Raw genomic sequence first — 17,046 nt, forward strand, 5'->3', positions numbered from 1 at the left:
TCATCAGTTTAAAAACACAAACTCCTATGTTAGGGCCAGGTGGGTATTTTGAATAGTTTAACTATCCGAAAACATCGTTATCCGAAATGTCACAGATGAAGGAATTCAACGCATAAATAATTACGATAAAGATTCGGGTTACAGCGCAGCATGGCCAAAAGGAAGTGATCGTCTAACGTCTGTTCTGATAGACAAAGCCTTGTAACATGCACCTTGTCTAAATAAATTTGTGAGCCTCTACGGAATTGATACATGTAAATATTTAAATTCAAATTCAGGCGCAGACTCTGCTATGCTGTCTTGTTGAATTTCTCAGTTCAGTAACTAGTTAATTATCAAGCGAGCATTTTAAGCAAGTATTTGAATGCGGCACAAATCTTGCTCACTCAACATTGCGGTATATAAAAGAATAGAAATAAAATATGTCCTTTTTTTGCGATGGTTTATTTGAAGCTTTCGTGCAGATTGGATTGAAAACGTTATTCTACAGCATTTACGTTTGGTTGCCGTTGGCCTACACCAGAGGAACTGTTTTGTAATTTTCTAAGAGTAAGTAAAACGCATTGGGAGAGCTTCATCTACAATGTACCGGTATTGTATTTCACATTAACGATGGAAACGATAACAATTTTGTTATGTTACGCCGCTCACCACAAAACGCTGCCATTAGTTTACTTTTTCTCCGGGAATACTGCGTCGTACGCCGACTTTGCCAATCCGGATACACTGTCCTTCAGGTCACCCAGGTTCGTTGGAATCTTGGGCAGTTCCAGCTGCTTGTCGCCGGGTTTGACGCCGTACACGAAGTTGTAGCCAATCGTTGCATACTTTTTCGCCTCGACTAGTCCATGCTGAGCGTACATTTCTGCCTCCTGCGGGTAGCACACGGACGCAACACCACCGGCGCCGATCGAGGTGTAAATCACGCGCTTGAAGAAGCCTCCGCGAAGACCGAAAATCAGACCCGCCAGACCACCGATGGCAATGGCACCGACCCGGGGCATCGTGTTGTCCTCCTGGTTCAGATAATCGTGGACGACTGTAAAAAGCGATGTTATTACCGAGATTAGTGCTTGGATGATTTTACGGGCCCGATCCGGATCACGTACACTTTGTTTGTTTCTTTCCATCCTCGTAAAGGGTGACTAGTTGCTTTTTCTGATCGGTGACTACCTTCGAGGCTTCCTGCACTTGGATGCGCACCGACCGGAAACTCTCCTCAATGACACCCACCGAACCGGAAGTTTTGTCCTCCTTCTTGTGCTGACACTCACAAGCTATTTTCTGTGTCAGCGAACGATACATTGGCAGATCAGATGGTTTGCAGACCAGTTTGTTTTCGGTGGCCGGTGGTTTCTTCGAATCGGAACTCGCCACAGCCGTAGCGCCGAGCAGAACCGGCATTGTTTTCCTGCTCACGTTCCGGATCATTGCTGAAGAATGAAAAGCAAATTATGGAATACACTAATGGGACACGGATTCAACCGTTTCACTAAACAATAGATTGAACTTACGGTCACAAAATTATATAATTTTCACCAACAACCACCAACCAACAACAGAATGAAATGGACAAGACAAGTGGTGGTTTGTTTACAAAAATAATACGTCAAAAAGTGCGTTCAATTCGATTGCACAAAATCTAGATCAACATTGAAACGATGAAATTCCTTACTCGTGAAATATTTCATGACGATAATTTGTTTACGGAACAAACAAAAAAATGCGCTAATCTAGCTCAAACAAAATATGGCCAAACCTGCTCATGTAAAGTACGGCTAATCTAGCTTATGCAAAATATAGCCAATCTCGCTGAAAAACAAAAACAAAAAACTTCCCGATTTGACGTTTGATTCCACGCCTGGTCGAAATATTTCAGTATAGGGTTTAGATAGGTGAAGTATTTCAATGGCAGCTTCACCACTAACTACTTTCAAATCAACAGTTGAAATGCTGATTGTGTCCCAATTTTTAAAAATAATTTTGAATTTACTCAATCGGTAAAATAATGTAAATATCCGATGTGTTTTATTTCTTTGGGTAAATTTAACTCTCTCTATTTAAATGAACTTGTAAACAGTAGCACCGAATAGTTTATGAATGCTTTTTCTTGTTGGAGGTAACGTTCATCGCCATATATTGCTTCCAAAGCACGGGAATGGCTCCTTTCAAATGGGCTCCTAAACAGACACAAACGAGATTCCCTTCAAACAGCGTCAAAACAACGAGACAAATGAAGCTTTTTTTCCAAAGCTTCAAGTGCGCATGAGCTCAGAGAGCTCTGATCGATCGATTTTTCCGATATGGACATACCACATCAACACAAGTCATAGCCCGTGAGAGTAACAAATATCGCTGCCCTAAAAGCACGTTAACGTGAGTTAATTCGCAGTAAGAAACAGTTTTTCATTTCGGTTAGTCGGTTTAGGCTATGGTTGGCTGAACAATCGCTAACGCAGTGCACTTCTTTCGCAGTGCACTTCTTTCGCAGTGCACTTCTTTCGCAGGCAGTGAAGCTTCTGTACAGAAGCTAAATTGTTCGGCATGCTCGACCAGCATCACAGAAGGTCATCACAGAAGGATGAAATCGATTCTCCTGAGGGAAGTAGGGCGTTTGTAGATCATTCGTAGCCAGCAGATTATGGTTACAAAACAGTTATTGAACCACATCTCGGCCATTTGTCGTCGTGTGTTGCAGTTAACTTAAAAGTTGTATCATTTCAGCTCCACGTTCCAACGCGTCATGAGTTCTGTGTGAATGTGTGCGAGTGTACGGACAGAATGTAGATGTGATGATAATTAGCTTAGACATAAGATGGGGCTGGGCAAATGAATGTATCAATTTAAAGCAAATCTAGCCCATCTGCTCCTGGCACGGCCAAGAAATGATGGCAGCACCGGTCTGAAACTAATCGCCATTTTTGTTCTGCTTTGTTGACGCGTTGCGAAATTACAGCAAAGTTCCTTCGCCTGCTGGCTACCGCTGCAGAAGCGCATCTACATGGACGAGACGGGCTGGACCATCCTGCGCATCCTGTCGCAGCGAAATAACGACGAGATCGCGAAGGAGTTCGTCAAGCTAAAGTCGGAGGCACGGCAGGAGATTGCAGCTCAGGGTTAAAATGGCAAAAGTTAAACAAATAAGACAAACCAACAAACAAAAGAAAACAAAAACAAACTTGTCAGTGTTGCGTGGACCGAACAAATAATAATTCGTTATAACTATTCGTGCAAAAAGGAAGGTGAAAAGTAAACAAAAAAAATGACAAAGCACACTCTATCCAACTAATATGAAACGTAATCTTATCAAGCAGAAAGTGGAAGGCAATCTTCACATGAAGAGTAGATACAGGAAAGGAATGGATGCACTAATTGTAGTGAGTAAGTGACCCACAGCACTGGGCCAGCGGTTTGGAGAGACCCAAAGAAGAAAAAAACAGAAATAATGGAACACAGAAAGTGAGAGAGGTCATGTAAATCAAGCAAAGCTAAACCCTAATCTCTAAATCTCGACTATATTTCTATTCCTAAAATCGAGTCGTCACTGTGTGTATCCAAAACCAAACAAAAAATCGCAAATGTATTGTCGTCATATAGCTCTATACAAAGTTATCGTCTCTAGGCGCGTCTCTGAGGCGGAAGGTCCGTCCGTTCCGTTTTCGATTCCCGTTCCGGTTCCGAACCGCTGTCTCTCTCGCTCTCTGTATCTCTTTCTCTGTCTGTCTATTCCCCAACCAACACACACACACACACGCACGCACACAAACACACACAATTTCTCCCGCCAATCATTCAATCAATCGATCGATTTTAGGAGTGTTGTGCCACTGGCGCCACTTCCGGTCACACCGTTCGTTCTAAAAGTATTCAAACTGAGACCTTTATCTGCGTTCCACGTTCTAAGTTCGTTCCTGTCGAACACTAGGTGGTTCCAGGTGTTTCCGTTCCGAGTAGAATGGTTTTTCCAGATTAGGCAGTTTTACGCGGTAAACAATAAAAAAAAGCAGTAAAAAAGAAAACAATACAAACGCCAAACAAAATCCGATCGAGAGTAGAAACAAGTAGGAAGCGAAAAAGACGATATTCGTTCGTTAAGTATTACTATTGTTTTTTGGATTCGATGTACATGTACCCGTAGTGCGGTACGTTTGTTGGGCGGCCTCGACACGGGTGAACAAACTATTAAAAGACTTGTTGTTTTCCATTCATGCGCACAGAAACATACAAACATATACATACGGAAAGCCGCCGAAAGGAGGAAAGGAAGGACAGTGGACACAATGAATAATCTACTAACAAACAACTATTATAAACGTAAACACAAATCAATAACAACTATCGTTACGATATAATACAAAACATATACAGTCATCACACTCGCGCACCACATTGTCGAGAGCATCACGTATAAATATCATTAATCGCATACGAAACCTACCTAACAGTCCTACCTACCTACCACCCAACAACCTACCTTAAACGAACACGTACATATGCACGTAGAACAAACGGGGGACATACCAGCGGGCCAAGGGTCCCGGATCAAGAGTAAAAGTAATACAACTGTTGAGCAACATTATTACCGAATATCCTCACAGCCTCTTACCATGTAGCCACGTAGCATCAGCCACGGAACAAACGGTGTGTACGAAACCCGGCATCATCATCAAGCGTCAGCATCATTGTAAGCTAGGATATGTAAAAATGTTATGCACTTAGCAAAACCAGTTGATAGAAGCTAATACAATTTGATTGTTTATTAACATATTTTCTAACAATTCCTTGCTTATAGTAAGATACAAATTCCAAATAAAGAAACAAAAAAACTTTTGCAAAAACAAAACAAACCACCCGTGTCAAGATTGGGGTTCTTTTTCAGCGGCTTGACAAGTCGTATTGTTCTTCCTGATGCTCGAACTTTCACAACATTTCAAATCATAGTAATTCTCCTAATTTTTCTTCATCTTTTGTACTGTTTATACGGGATTTTATTAGTTCAATTTGTTTGTTTCGCAATTCGGAAAGATTCGGAAAAGCCTTCCTTATTTCATTAGAACATTATTTAGAGCCACCCAGCCACCCAGCATCGGAGCATCGGAGCGGGAGCATCGCGCGCCCCATAAATAGAGAAGATTAAGTTCGAGCGCACATAATACCGTTATCGCGCTGCCGGAACGCAAGAGGGCACGTTGCAAATAAAAACCCCAATTCCATCGTTATCGAAGCAATTCCAGCGCCATATTGCACATTGCTGGCCCCGTTCTGCGGGAACTGGGAACCGTGTCACGAGCTCCGAGATGCGGGCCTCGTGGGCTAATGCACGAAATGGACCAAACGCTAGGCAGGTCTCGGCTGGGCCTGGTTTTCCATTAGAAAATTGAATTAAAAATCCGAAACATAAAATAGTCCAGCCCCGGTGTATTCTGTCCCGGGGCAGACATCAGGACACCAAATGGACTCGCAAATCGAATCGAACTCTCGCGGCGACCCCATCAAGCCCGCCAGCCAGAGAGCAAGAGAGAGAGAGAGAGAGAGAGCGATGGCGTGGACTAAAGTGTGGATGAAATGAAATAAAAGCGAAATGCCAGCACGTATCACGGCGGCAATTAGGATGACGGCGACGGCATGTACCCGTATTTGTGTCCCATTATTGCGTACGCTCGCTGTCCCGCCCGGCGACTGACACCCGGAAGCTGGGGCCACGTTTGGTCCCGGAAATACCCGGCTGAGTGGTCAAGACATGGCCACAGCACTTTTATAGGGCAGACATCTAAAGCGCCCAAAGATGCCGTGGCCGAGGGCCGTAACAAATGGACGGACGGAACTGCATAGCAAACCGCTCCGATGGTTCCATTCCATTCCGTTGGTGCAACTCAACCATCCTCGACAGCGTTCGAGTGAACCCCTTTCAGAACACAGAACAACGGCAACGAAAGTTCTCTATCTCTGTCTCTTGCACTGGCCGTCGAGGTCACAGAAGATATGTCGACGATGGTGGCGACGACGGGTCGCTCCAAGACATTTTCCTTCGGATGAAATATGCTCGCAGCGTGACGAAGATAACTATCTTTTCATGTTGCTGAAAGTACTGCCGCAGGCTGGCGCAAGAAGCACTGATGGGGCGTCGAGTCAGCCACAATGGTCGGTCAACGACACATATGATTGGTGTGTGGGGACAGAGTAAACTCTCCGATAGGTGGTGGTGCTGGCGGACACGCGGGAAGTAAAAAGTTCCGAACCCAATTTACGCTCCCGGCAATTGTCAGCATCAGAGGTTCCGGTTTTTGCCCCGGCAATGTCCTGGTGTCCTGACGAGGATCGACAGGAAGACAATGATTCAATAGTTTGGTACTCTATGCAACAGAATGCAAGGATATGGAGAGTAGATGGTTTGGACGTCTTTGAAGATTGTAACTGAAGTAGGTCGGTTGAATCAAGTTGAGTATTTTGAGTTGAGTCTCTGTTCAGTTTTGTTTCTTATGTATTGTTTATGTGACGTTGAAAACAGAAACTAGAAGATCTAGAAACAGGACGACAGGTACAACATTAGCACACAAAATAAAAAAAGAACAGATGTAAGCATAAGTGACACCATAGAACCGGACACCTTGTCTCCATGAAGGTTAACTAACGCCGACACACAAACACCTGGCGTGACTTTCGTTAATTATACCGTAACGGGGCTAGATGCGTGCTTCAAAATCTGGGAGCTGGCTCCAGGATGTTTTACACTTCACCTTGAACGCATCAAAGCGCACACACAGACGTGAGAGGCCAACTGGCTTGCATGGCTGAGAGTTGTTAGACTGTTTTTGCTTTTCGCTTTCCCAGCATGTGGCTGAGTTTTCGCACTTGGACTGACGACATGTTGCGCCTGGTCCTCGAGAGTGGCTCAAAAAGTTACTCGAAACACCAAAGTTGATTGCCAAACTTGAGGTTCGCTCACTCGGAACTTTGCTCCCACAAAGTACAATAAAAAATGCGATGTGCGTGCGTGGAATCGGATGGGTGTGCTGTCAAATGACAAGACAGTCGAATTGAAATCTGCAAAAGGACCGCTAAGGTTGCTCAAAATTCCAGTTATTTTTGGAAGAAAGAGTAAGGTGGCTTTTGTACTGAGTCATCGACAGCTTGTGGGAGGTCGGTTCGAATGGCTAACGTCAAACTTAATCCGCTTCCGCTTAGTCCAACGACACCCGGTTCCCCGCAGAGCCTCAGCCGGGTGGAGAACGGACAGGATTGCAGGAATGGTGATGCCAGTGATGCCTGCCAACGCCCAATCCGGATGGTGCTGTAAGTCACCCAGCTTTTGGTTGAAACATTCGAAACATTACCTTATTTGAATCCAATTAACATAAACCGCCGTAAATCTTTGGGAAGGCTAGCAATCAATAGAAATCATCCATTCGGATTTAGTTTCGAATTCGCGGGCGGGTGACTCTGCAGCACCGTTGCTGGGTGGGCCAAAGAAATCGCTAATAAATTGAGCTTCGAGTGACGCTCTACAAAGTTTTCCAGCTGCAAAACCCAGACTACGTGTGCGTCTGTGGAAAGCTATCGTCAAGTTAATAACTGGCTCAAACTGCAAGGCAAACAACAGTCTGTCTCTCTGCCACGCTTTCGCTCTGTGTCTGTATCCTTTTCCGTAAAAAGCCATCAACGTGCTTTATGTCTACTTCCCGCCTAGCTTCTGCTAAGCTTCCTGCTACCGGTCTGGTCTGGGAGTTATGATTTGGCAGGTTTTGTGTATGGTGCTGGCTGGTCTTGGCGTCGGGATGGTTGCGGACTGTGTGGCTATCGATCACAGTGCTAGCGTCTGGACGACGAAGTAGCTGGAAGAGAAAAAAGCAATCTCTAAAGAGACATGGCATGATTTGTGGAACATGTCGAAACGTTGCCAGTGGAGGAAGTATGCACGGGTTGTCTAGTCTGGTTTAAGAGTCGGACGAGCTCTAAGTTGTGGAAAAACATTTTATAACGTTTTCTGGTTTCCTTTTCCCTTACTATATGGGGTTGTATTGTTTCAAAAGTAGTTTGTTGCTGAATTTCGTGGCTCATCCGTGTTTGAGTTGGAATACGGATGATCTTTATAATGTTTATTTCAGTTTGGCATTTTTTACATTCACCATTTCTTCAACTATTTTCTCAAAAGAGAAGCGCTTGAGCTATATCAAGATGAAGAATATTGTATGTGGGAACCGACTAATGAAAATCATTCGAAATAACTAATTTGGAGAAAATTTGTTCCAACGACAGATGTGTCCCTTTAATTGGTGGACCAGTATTAACAACATAAAATTTAGTATTATTGGGTACCAAATTGTAAGTGACACTTTGCAGATCGGTAACTACACGTCGGACGGTGGCAGGATTAGGAGTGGATTTGAAATTTCAGTAATGAAAGTCTTCTTTTTGGGCTTATGCTTTGGAATGGAACTTAATTAAGAGTAGAAACCAAACCGTTGCCAGTCATCCTAAATAGGTCGCGGAGCTCCAAATCAAAGCTGCCAGTCACAGGGTACAAAAATCTCCTTCTCCGATAACATGATTCGACATAATTATGCCCTGCTCGAGTAAACGTAACGTGCGCATTGTTGGAGTAATTATTGTCCCTCTCAAAACCATTAGTTAGGTAGCCAAATAGTAGAAAAAGCGAAAGCCCACGATCGGAGCTTAGCGCCGGTGCGGCCTGTCGGGATAGTTCCGGGAGTACATTTCGTATTCCACCGGTGCCCCATCGACCCAATCGCCTTGCGAGGAGCGTGTTATAATTATAGCCGAGGCTACATTAGCATTTTCCTGGCTCCTTCCGGGGCCAGCTCCGCGCCGAGGGCGATACACGGCGACACCGTTTGTTCGTTTCCGGGTGTTGTGCTGGGTCCTGACAGGATTGTGTCGGGATGACTTCTTCGCCATCGGGGTGCCGATAGCGCTACCCAAATCCCACCAGTCACCCACCACCTTGGGTATCAGCTGAAGTTTAAATTAAGTTACTCCTCGGGCGCGGGTCGGAACGCCACCCGTCCTCGGTGAGTCCTTGCCACAGGCAAATGGGCGATTTGTTTGTTGGCTACAACAAACCAACCGAATCAAACAGGACGGGTTCGAACGGATCCGAAGGTCGTGGCACGGCACGGGAATCGATACATGACGTCGAGGCTCGGGTGACCATAAAGGCGTTCGGTTTTATTTACTGCAAACCACCACCCCGGTGGCCCCGGTGACCAGAGCCAGAGCTGGAGGTTGTCTGTTGGGTTCAATTTCCTGACAAATCCTTTCAATACGGCATAAGCGCCCTGGGGGTAGTATTGCTGTAGCTTCGCCACATTAAGTTCGCCCCAACGTTCGCCAGTGGGCCATGCCCAACCCCCTTTTCTAGTTCCGCCGGCGGATCCCACGGACGTTTCGACATCCATTCCGTATTCCGTGCACGATCGACCACGCCGAGGACGACGTCAGTGGGGCTTGCAGTGTGTAGTGTTATATCGATATTTGCCCGATGCTTTGGCGACTCTCACCTCGAGCCCGGTCCGCCAACTCCAGCGAGCGAGTCCAGAAACAACGAGAACTGTGCTGTTTTATGGTCTACCAGAGTCTTTTATAGCTAGACAAGCAGTTCCATATAGCGCGTTCAGATAAGACCGCGGGTTTCAGCGTTATTTGTACGGTTCCTTTTTGCTCGCAAAACGACGGCCATTGTGTTGGACTTGAAGCAAAAGTTTCCACCAACCAAAACACCCCTCGGGAGATGGCTTCATCCGGTTTCGCAGGAAGCGAACCGAGCGTCTCGCACGCATATTCCATATGCCAGCGAGCGTTCGAGTCCGGTTCCGATGCGAAGCCACGCGCTAAAGCTTATCATAATCGTATCCTGATGGCCGCATTGGTCGGCGTCGGCGAATTCTCCGCACCGTGGCGATGGGTCGACGGCAACGAAGACCAACGGAAGTGCTCCGTTTGGGCACAGGAAGAAAACGAAAAGCACAAAGGGAAAAGGGCGACGAAAACGTCGATGGAGTTTTCCGGCAGAACCGGGAACCAGCGAGAGGGCGCTCCTGGGAAACAAGGAAAACCCGAAGCCGAGAGCGGCGTAGAACACATGGAAATAAAATGGAATCGCCATAACGCAACCGACGCCCGTGCGCATGCCCTTATGCTAGAGTTTCGAAATTTCATGCTCTATGCTCTGGCCATCCTTGCGCTCCTTGCGGATCGCGAGAGTCTTTCTCGCTCTCTCATTCTCTCTTTGGTGCCAGAATTCTTCTCTTAATTCTTCCTTCGGAGCCTCTCGCAAAAAGGTCCTCCAATGCTCGGGGCAGTGGGTTTGTGACTCATCAGCATTTCCCACTGCCACAGGATTTCCACCACCCGAGTGAAACGATGTACCAAACATTGTTCAAGAGCCTTGAAGGTAAAAAATGGAAACAAAGTTTTATCGAAAAAATGTAGATTTACTTGGAATAATCGATAAAACCAACCGAGCCTTTTACTAGAAAAATATTTGTTACTTAACTATAAAAAAATTAAGCAAAACCCTTATCATACACTTATCTTATGTTCCTTAAATTCAAACAAAGCCGTTGCACTTAGGACCGAACCAAGAAAATGTTGGGTTTTGTGGAAGTATTTCAAATCAATTGCTTAACCAATTGGTGTCATCATGTTAGGCAAGTTTCATAGTATGAAAAACTACACTACAATACGGCAGCCATCCCGAAAATAGAAACAAATAGAGCGACTTTCAAACTAATTCGTGAGATTGTAAATGAAAACACATGGTGGGCGCATTGGGCATCGGCACATCCGTCGACTCGGGCGCGGTTCCACGCTGTCCGCTCGTTCTCCACCAGAGTCCTCCGCAGCGGATCAATGGTTACACCTTTGTTGTGCTGCCGACACACGGGAGAGCCGCCCCAATGGCCGGTCCGGTTTACACTTTCACCTCAGCCGAACGGGCTCCAAACGCACGACGGCAACGGTCAGTCTGTCCCCGTTTGGCGTGTACGGTCATCGAAGCTTTCTGAGGCGTCTCTTGCTCTCCATTGGTCTCTTTCGTTAACCCTCTCTCCCACAGATACTCACGCGTCCGTTGACGCATTCTCTCGCCGCATTCTTACCGTTGCTTCTCGCGCTACATCGAGTGGCCGCGAGCCGCGAGCAGAATCCCGAAGAAATCCCGTTTTCGCCGTTCGGCGACAGTTTCGATTCGGTGCCGTGTGCCGTACGCAGTCAGATCGGAAATAGCTGCCCAGTTCCCAGCAGGTGGTGGTCGTCGGCTCCAGCGCAGGTATCACTTTCTCGAAGCATCCACTTTGGTCACTGTGCACGCTCCAGCACTGATGGCAGAGCTTTCCCTCGGATAGACGGCCCAAAGTCCGTTGCGTGATTGCGCCGTGAATTACGTGCCAGAAGACTTGGAAGTTTGCAAAACGTGGTCCCACTAGTCCACCGTGTTGGGGGCTCGGCTGACGGTAAAGGCCGATGGTGTGATGGTGGTAGGGTGAACCAGTTCGTGCGACAAATGCACAACTGCACCCGGTCCGGAGTTCGCGATAGTGTGACAATCCCGCGGAGTGTGGTGTTTATTGTATTAGAACAACTCGAATTCAGGAGATCCTCAGGAGTTATCGGGTCGGACTTGTTCCAAAATCAGTGGACAACAACAGCACACATACACACACGCCAAAAGTGTTCCTAACTTGACATTAGCGATGTTCGGTCGCGGTTGCAGTTCGCGGAGTGTGTGCTCGAATAGAGCTACTGTTTGTACAGGCAAAATAATGCGTTCCTTATTAGAACGCTGTGCAGCAGAGTAGTGCGGCCATTCTTAGTACACAAATCGATAGGCGCTGCATGAATCATCGTCGGAAAGTACTGCTGCTACTACTCCTCGGCGCCATTGCGCCATCGTGTGCGTGTGCGTGTCTGTATGCGTGGTTTTATACACGAATGTGTGCACGCTGGCGTACATGTGTAGGTGTGCGTGCGTTTGTAAGCCGCTGACTCCGTGCGCAAAAGTGTGGCAAAGGAACCTGGCGTACGAAATACGTGTGTATGCTACGAACGTGACGAGTATATGCGCAGCAGTTGAGAGAGAGACCGAACACGAGAGAGCGAGACAGCTGCTGTGTGTTTGTGTGTGTGCGTGTGAGAGAGAGCGAGAGCAGCGCCGAACCAGAACGAAGGACGTCAGGACGTCAGGACACACAGTGTGTGCATGGGGGGGTGTAGTCAGGTTATTCTGTGCCCCCCGCCAAGGATAACGGCATGAAAGGATTTAATATCAATCGACCCAAATCGTGGTGCTTGCCGCCGTCCACCCGAATGCCGAGTCCGGTGCGGCGGACACCATCCGGCGGTTAGGGATTGTTTTTGTGCACACATACTCCCACACACACACACACACACACACAAACGTTCAGCAGAATCGCCTGTACAAAGCGGGCCAATAGGTGGATGTAATTTTTATCGATTTAGACAGTGGCACGTCCAAAGGCCGGGGGAATATCGGGAACGGATCGTGCCAGAAACGGGAGCAAAAAAAAAGGAAAACCTAAATCACCATTACTACGGGGCAGCGGTAAGAGTGTATGTGCGCCGAGGCCGTGGAAACAAAAACCGAATTGTGCACCATTAAGGTGGGATTAAGATATTGGATTACATTCGATTTGGGTTCGGTGATCGAATCGGGTTCCATTTTTGCAATTTCAACGCTTCCATGATCCAGGCCATCAGCGCCGAACATGATGTGCCCGTGTGTGCTGGGCCCGGCCATCGCCGTGACACGCTTCATTGCACTATTTATTTTGGGTTCGGAAGATATGCGGATCCCCAAATCCTACGGGTTCCAGTAGATTTAGTTCATGGATTTGCCATACATCCTTTGCTCGTCTTTTTGCTAGCCCACCAACCAGGTTCTGTTGATGTTTTATGGGCTACTGCGACACTTACTGTCACCTTTTTGGGCTGGTTTGCGTAACGTTGGTGAAATGGTTTGTGGTGGATGCGTTCAGAAGAATTGGCGTGAAAATAGAGAAGCACACAGAATCTGTTGTGTTGTATTCTGTTCTTGCCAGGATAGCATAGCTCCACAACCGGGATGCGGCATTTCAAAGGTGCTGATGTTAGTGTACTTGTATGTGTGTGTATGTGTGTGTGGGTAAACGCAGGATGCGACGACAAAACAACGTAGTAACGCAAGGATATACTAACCACCTTTTTCACTGACTACAAATCGATCCATTTTAGCTGAAGTAAGTTAAACAAGTGTTAAAAGTCACGAGCAGGACAACTTCGTGGTCCGCTACGTTTGCACTCGTGTTGCATCGTATGCACTGTTCGCTTGTCGCGTAAAACCGTGTGTGTGTTTTTGTGTCCGTGAACTGAGAGTGAATCATAGTGACCGTTGCGAGGCTTTCTGCCGTAAGCCGCGAAAACATAGTTGGATAAAACTCAAAGGATCTGCTGAAGTCAGAAGTCGAGTGGAAAGTTCCAGGCGGAGTTGCCGAAACAGAAAGTGTTCAGAATGGTATCGATTTGGCCGGTGGCGCTCGCGTGTGCCCTAGTGGTGCTCTGCTCCGCGCATCAAATTCAGGTAGGTACCCGTCAGGATGCTAAGATTGCACCGTGAAAACGATCCTTGCTTTCTTTGTGCCTGCGCCGACTCCAACATGGGGTAAAAATAGCCCCCATAAAGCTGCAAGTCTCCGATGACCCTCGGTGGCAATACCATAAATTAAGACAGTAACTACCGCCGTATTGTGCAAAATTTGAACTTCAGGAAAAAGGCTTCTTTCCGTCGCCGGATAGACTTGGTTGGGGTTGCCGTGCCAATCCGTTTCCCCCCCTAGGGGGACTTTCGGCGGTCACGCGAACCGCCCCCTCCAATAGGGTCTCGCATTTCAAATTGCATGCAAAAGTTGAAATGTCAACTTAGTTTTTATTCGCTCGCCCACCGCCATCTGCCGCCCGTCTGGGCAGTCTGTGGCAGTACAGGCACGGACGGTGGCGTACCCCACGTAAATACCGAGGTGCACATGCAATTGTTTTCCACTTTATGCAGAACATCACACTTATGGTACGCTTAGCAGGATCGAATTACGCCGAAGGAAACCTTTCCAGTGGTCGCCGTCGGCGGGAATCGATCAATTCGTCGGAAGTATCGGGTCGCCGAACGTTGCTTCTGACCTCTCGGAATTCTCGCCAGTCACCTAAAGGAAGAGTTGTACTGGGTCGGTTAAAAAGTAGTGAGAGTTAACTGTAGTCGGGCTTTAGCCATTTGATGTTCAGATGTTTCGCATTATGATTTCAGGTTGAGTTCAATGTTGACTGTTGGCGAACGAATCTCTTGTTTGGAACCAGTTCCTTTCGGTTTAAACATAGTTAATAGTTAGTATAATCAAGGAAAAATGTAGCTGATAAGAGAACAACGCAGTGAATCCTGAACAAAAGGATATCGCGCTACAGTTTTCTCCCATTGCAATAGGTTTTCTGCTCCGGAGTGAAGAAATGAGTTCTTGTTGACGTGATGAAACGAATAAACAGTCATTCTGTGTCGTCCTTGTTCCTAAAACCTTCCACCGACCGTACACAAACGTTCTGAAGTTTTCGGCGTTCTGAATTTGAGACAAAAAATGGTATGTTTGTGTTCAGCATACCTCTAGGGGAGTTTCCTAGGCCATCAGCGTTAACCCCTAAACGGGCTGTCGATGCGTACGGTGAACTGAAATGGAAAAATCGATACCGAAGCAAATTATCTTCGTGGGTTTCGCTGCCACACAGCACCGGGCGCGGTGCTGGAAGGATCTGCCCCCCGCCGCATACCTCACCGCTCACACCTTGGCACTCGCGTGGGGGTGTATGTTTACAGGCCGCTTGTTTATTTTTTTGGCCACCATGGGGACACGCACACACAAGCGCGCCCCGGAAAACTGATACACAACGTTCACCCACACCATCGACTGGTCACCACCACTTGCCGCCGCCGATGGCCCTGCGCAAAAAGAATTTATGCTTCTTCGCCACCGGGCAGCTGGCCCAGAACTTTGCCCACAACTGACAGCCCGACGAGGGGGGCCACCCTCTTGGCTGTGTTTCGAAGAAAGTTCCACCCCACGGCGCGGTTTGGTTCGTTCGCACGGTTTAGGTTCTCCCCTCCTTCGGCCACGGAGCCTTCGCATTTTTGGGGTGACGAAGGATTTTAATATGCAGCGTGAGTCATACGGCAAGGCCGGCCCGGCCTGGCAGCGGCGGCGGCGACGGTGTGTCGCTCGCCCGCAAAAAAGTGCCTTCCATGGGCACGGACAGCAGCACAACCACCTAAGAATTGTAAGACGGGGCTTTAGCATTCAGCTTTCGGGCCCGGCTAGCTTTGGGAGCCGTTTGCCGCACCCCTAAAACCCGAGAGTTATGTAACAAGGCGGCCGGCAGAATGTTAAATAATTTCGACCACCGAAAGCTCCCAGCATTCCACTGTCGGCTTTAGACAGCGATCGGAGGCCAGCGACGACGGTATCAGTGAATCGGTTGAAATGCGATTGCCAAAATTGATTCTGTTGGATCCGTTTGCGAGAATGTTTTGGGGCACGTTGTTCAAAAGAAGAACGATTAAGGACGCGCGTGTTCAACGGTCACTGCGTTAGAATTGGCCTACGGAAGGCCTTCTTTCAGATATGATGATCTTCGATTGAGACGTTTAGTATTAGGTGATTGAACCTGAACAATAATATCATAATTTAGGGTCTCAGTAAAAGCTGAACCACAATATGATAATAAAATGGTAGGACTAGCAAATGAAATGCAATGGAAAAGGGTGGGAAGGACACAAATGAAACGCCCATCAAGGGAGCGCGAAATTAAATTACAAAACTGTTCAAACCCGGGGCTCCATTTTTGGCAAACTGTTCAACGGAGGGATGATGAATAAAGAATTAAGTCAGCAAACCTTGCGAGCTGTGGGGTGAATACCGTTGCACCCTCGGCTCTCGGCGGTCGTGTCCACACCATCGGCTCGATAAGGCGTGATGGACGAGAGTTGATAATGAAAAATCAATGATTCCAGCGAAGGTTCGGTTCGTCAAAAGCGAAACCCCGTGAGGAAAAATTAAGGTATCCAAAAAAAGGAGGCAAAGTTGGTTGGTGTTGTGGCAAAAAGGGTATTCTTTTCGGCCGAAAAGAAGGGCCACCGAAACAGCAACCGTGCCCCCCCCCCCCCCCCCACGAGGGAAAGGTCCCGAAGGGTGTTCCGGACGGACGGGCGCCTACAGGCGATAACGGGCCAGCCCCACGTTTCGGTCGTTTGTAAAACGGAAGTCATTTGACAACCGACCCGCCGGCAATGTTGCCGCGGCTTTTTGTAATTTCTATATTTCTACACATTTTTCTTTTCTTTCGTTTGGGCGACTGTATTTTTTGTGTTCCGTTCACTCGATGAGAAAGTATTGTCAAATGTTCGGCGGGTTCGGCCACAGGAGTTGTAGTCTTGGATTTTCGCGAAGCCATCGCAAGGGTGTAGTGTTCGCGTTTCGAGCGCTGCCGCGCGTTAATGTCGTGCGATAATGAAAAAAATACGGCGGTACACGACCGAAGAACACACCATTTTGTGACCTCCTCGCGGTCACTTCCGTTTTCCGATGGCACCGCCCCTGCTCGCTCGGTGGGCGCCACAAATTTTATCGCCGAGAAAAACTGTCCCTTTGAATAAATTAAAATCTGTCACGTGATAGCGAGCGCTCACGGACGGGAAGGACTCACGGGAGTGAAGCTAAAAGCGAAAAAAAAAACCGGACCGGAAAGGACCGCTAAGGCAGAATGCAAATTGCCAAGGGCCTGCCGGCGGGTGTGTGTGTGTGTGTGATCAAACCGGTCACTCTACTTCGTCCCACCTAAAAAGGGCGAACATCTCACACCGAACTGATGCGTGTTTATGGGAGCTCTGGATTAAAGGAAGCAAAAGTTTCCACTCCGCTGATCTTCATAATTCAGTTCGGATCGGACACTCGCCCGTCCGTCCAACAACAAAAAAATAGGAAGAAACGTGACCCAAGG

The 17,046-nt window shown here is 47.4% G+C and overlaps 2 protein-coding genes across 2 annotated transcripts in view; one reads left to right on the forward strand and one right to left on the reverse strand.

Annotated features, from left to right (window-relative positions):
• Positions 1-573: 573 nt before the first annotated feature.
• Positions 574-1,582, reverse strand: LOC128272472 (MICOS complex subunit MIC27). Its single transcript, XM_053010290.1, has 3 exons — positions 1,515-1,582; positions 1,110-1,433; positions 574-1,039 (listed from the first exon to the last, which is right to left on the reverse strand). The coding sequence occupies exons 2-3, from the start codon at positions 1,429-1,431 to the stop codon at positions 672-674; spliced, it is 690 nt and encodes a 229-aa protein (XP_052866250.1). The 5' UTR covers positions 1,432-1,433; positions 1,515-1,582; the 3' UTR covers positions 574-671.
• Positions 1,583-13,484: 11,902 nt separating this feature from the next.
• LOC128275454 (amyloid-beta-like protein) overlaps positions 13,485-17,046 on the forward strand; it is a 67,681-nt gene continuing 64,119 nt past the window's right edge. Inside the window, exon 1 of the mRNA XM_053013954.1 lies at positions 13,485-13,594. Within this exon, the coding sequence (XP_052869914.1) occupies positions 13,526-13,594 (69 nt within the window). The 5' untranslated portion in view covers positions 13,485-13,525. The remainder of the gene's footprint in view (positions 13,595-17,046) is intronic.

This window comes from Anopheles cruzii, chromosome 3, assembly GCF_943734635.1.
Source record: "Anopheles cruzii chromosome 3, idAnoCruzAS_RS32_06, whole genome shotgun sequence".
In the NCBI taxonomy this organism is placed as follows: domain Eukaryota; kingdom Metazoa; phylum Arthropoda; class Insecta; order Diptera; family Culicidae; genus Anopheles; species Anopheles cruzii.

Excerpts from the sequence above, each read along its gene's own strand:
- LOC128272472 (XM_053010290.1), bottom strand. The coding sequence starts at position 1,431 with ATGATCCGGAACGTGAGCAGGAAAACAATGCCGGTTCTGCTCGGCGCT. Across the intron at positions 1,040-1,109 it reads TGGAAAGAAACAAACAAAGT|TCGTCCACGATTATCTGAAC; the intron begins GTACGTGATCCG and ends CGCTTTTTACAG.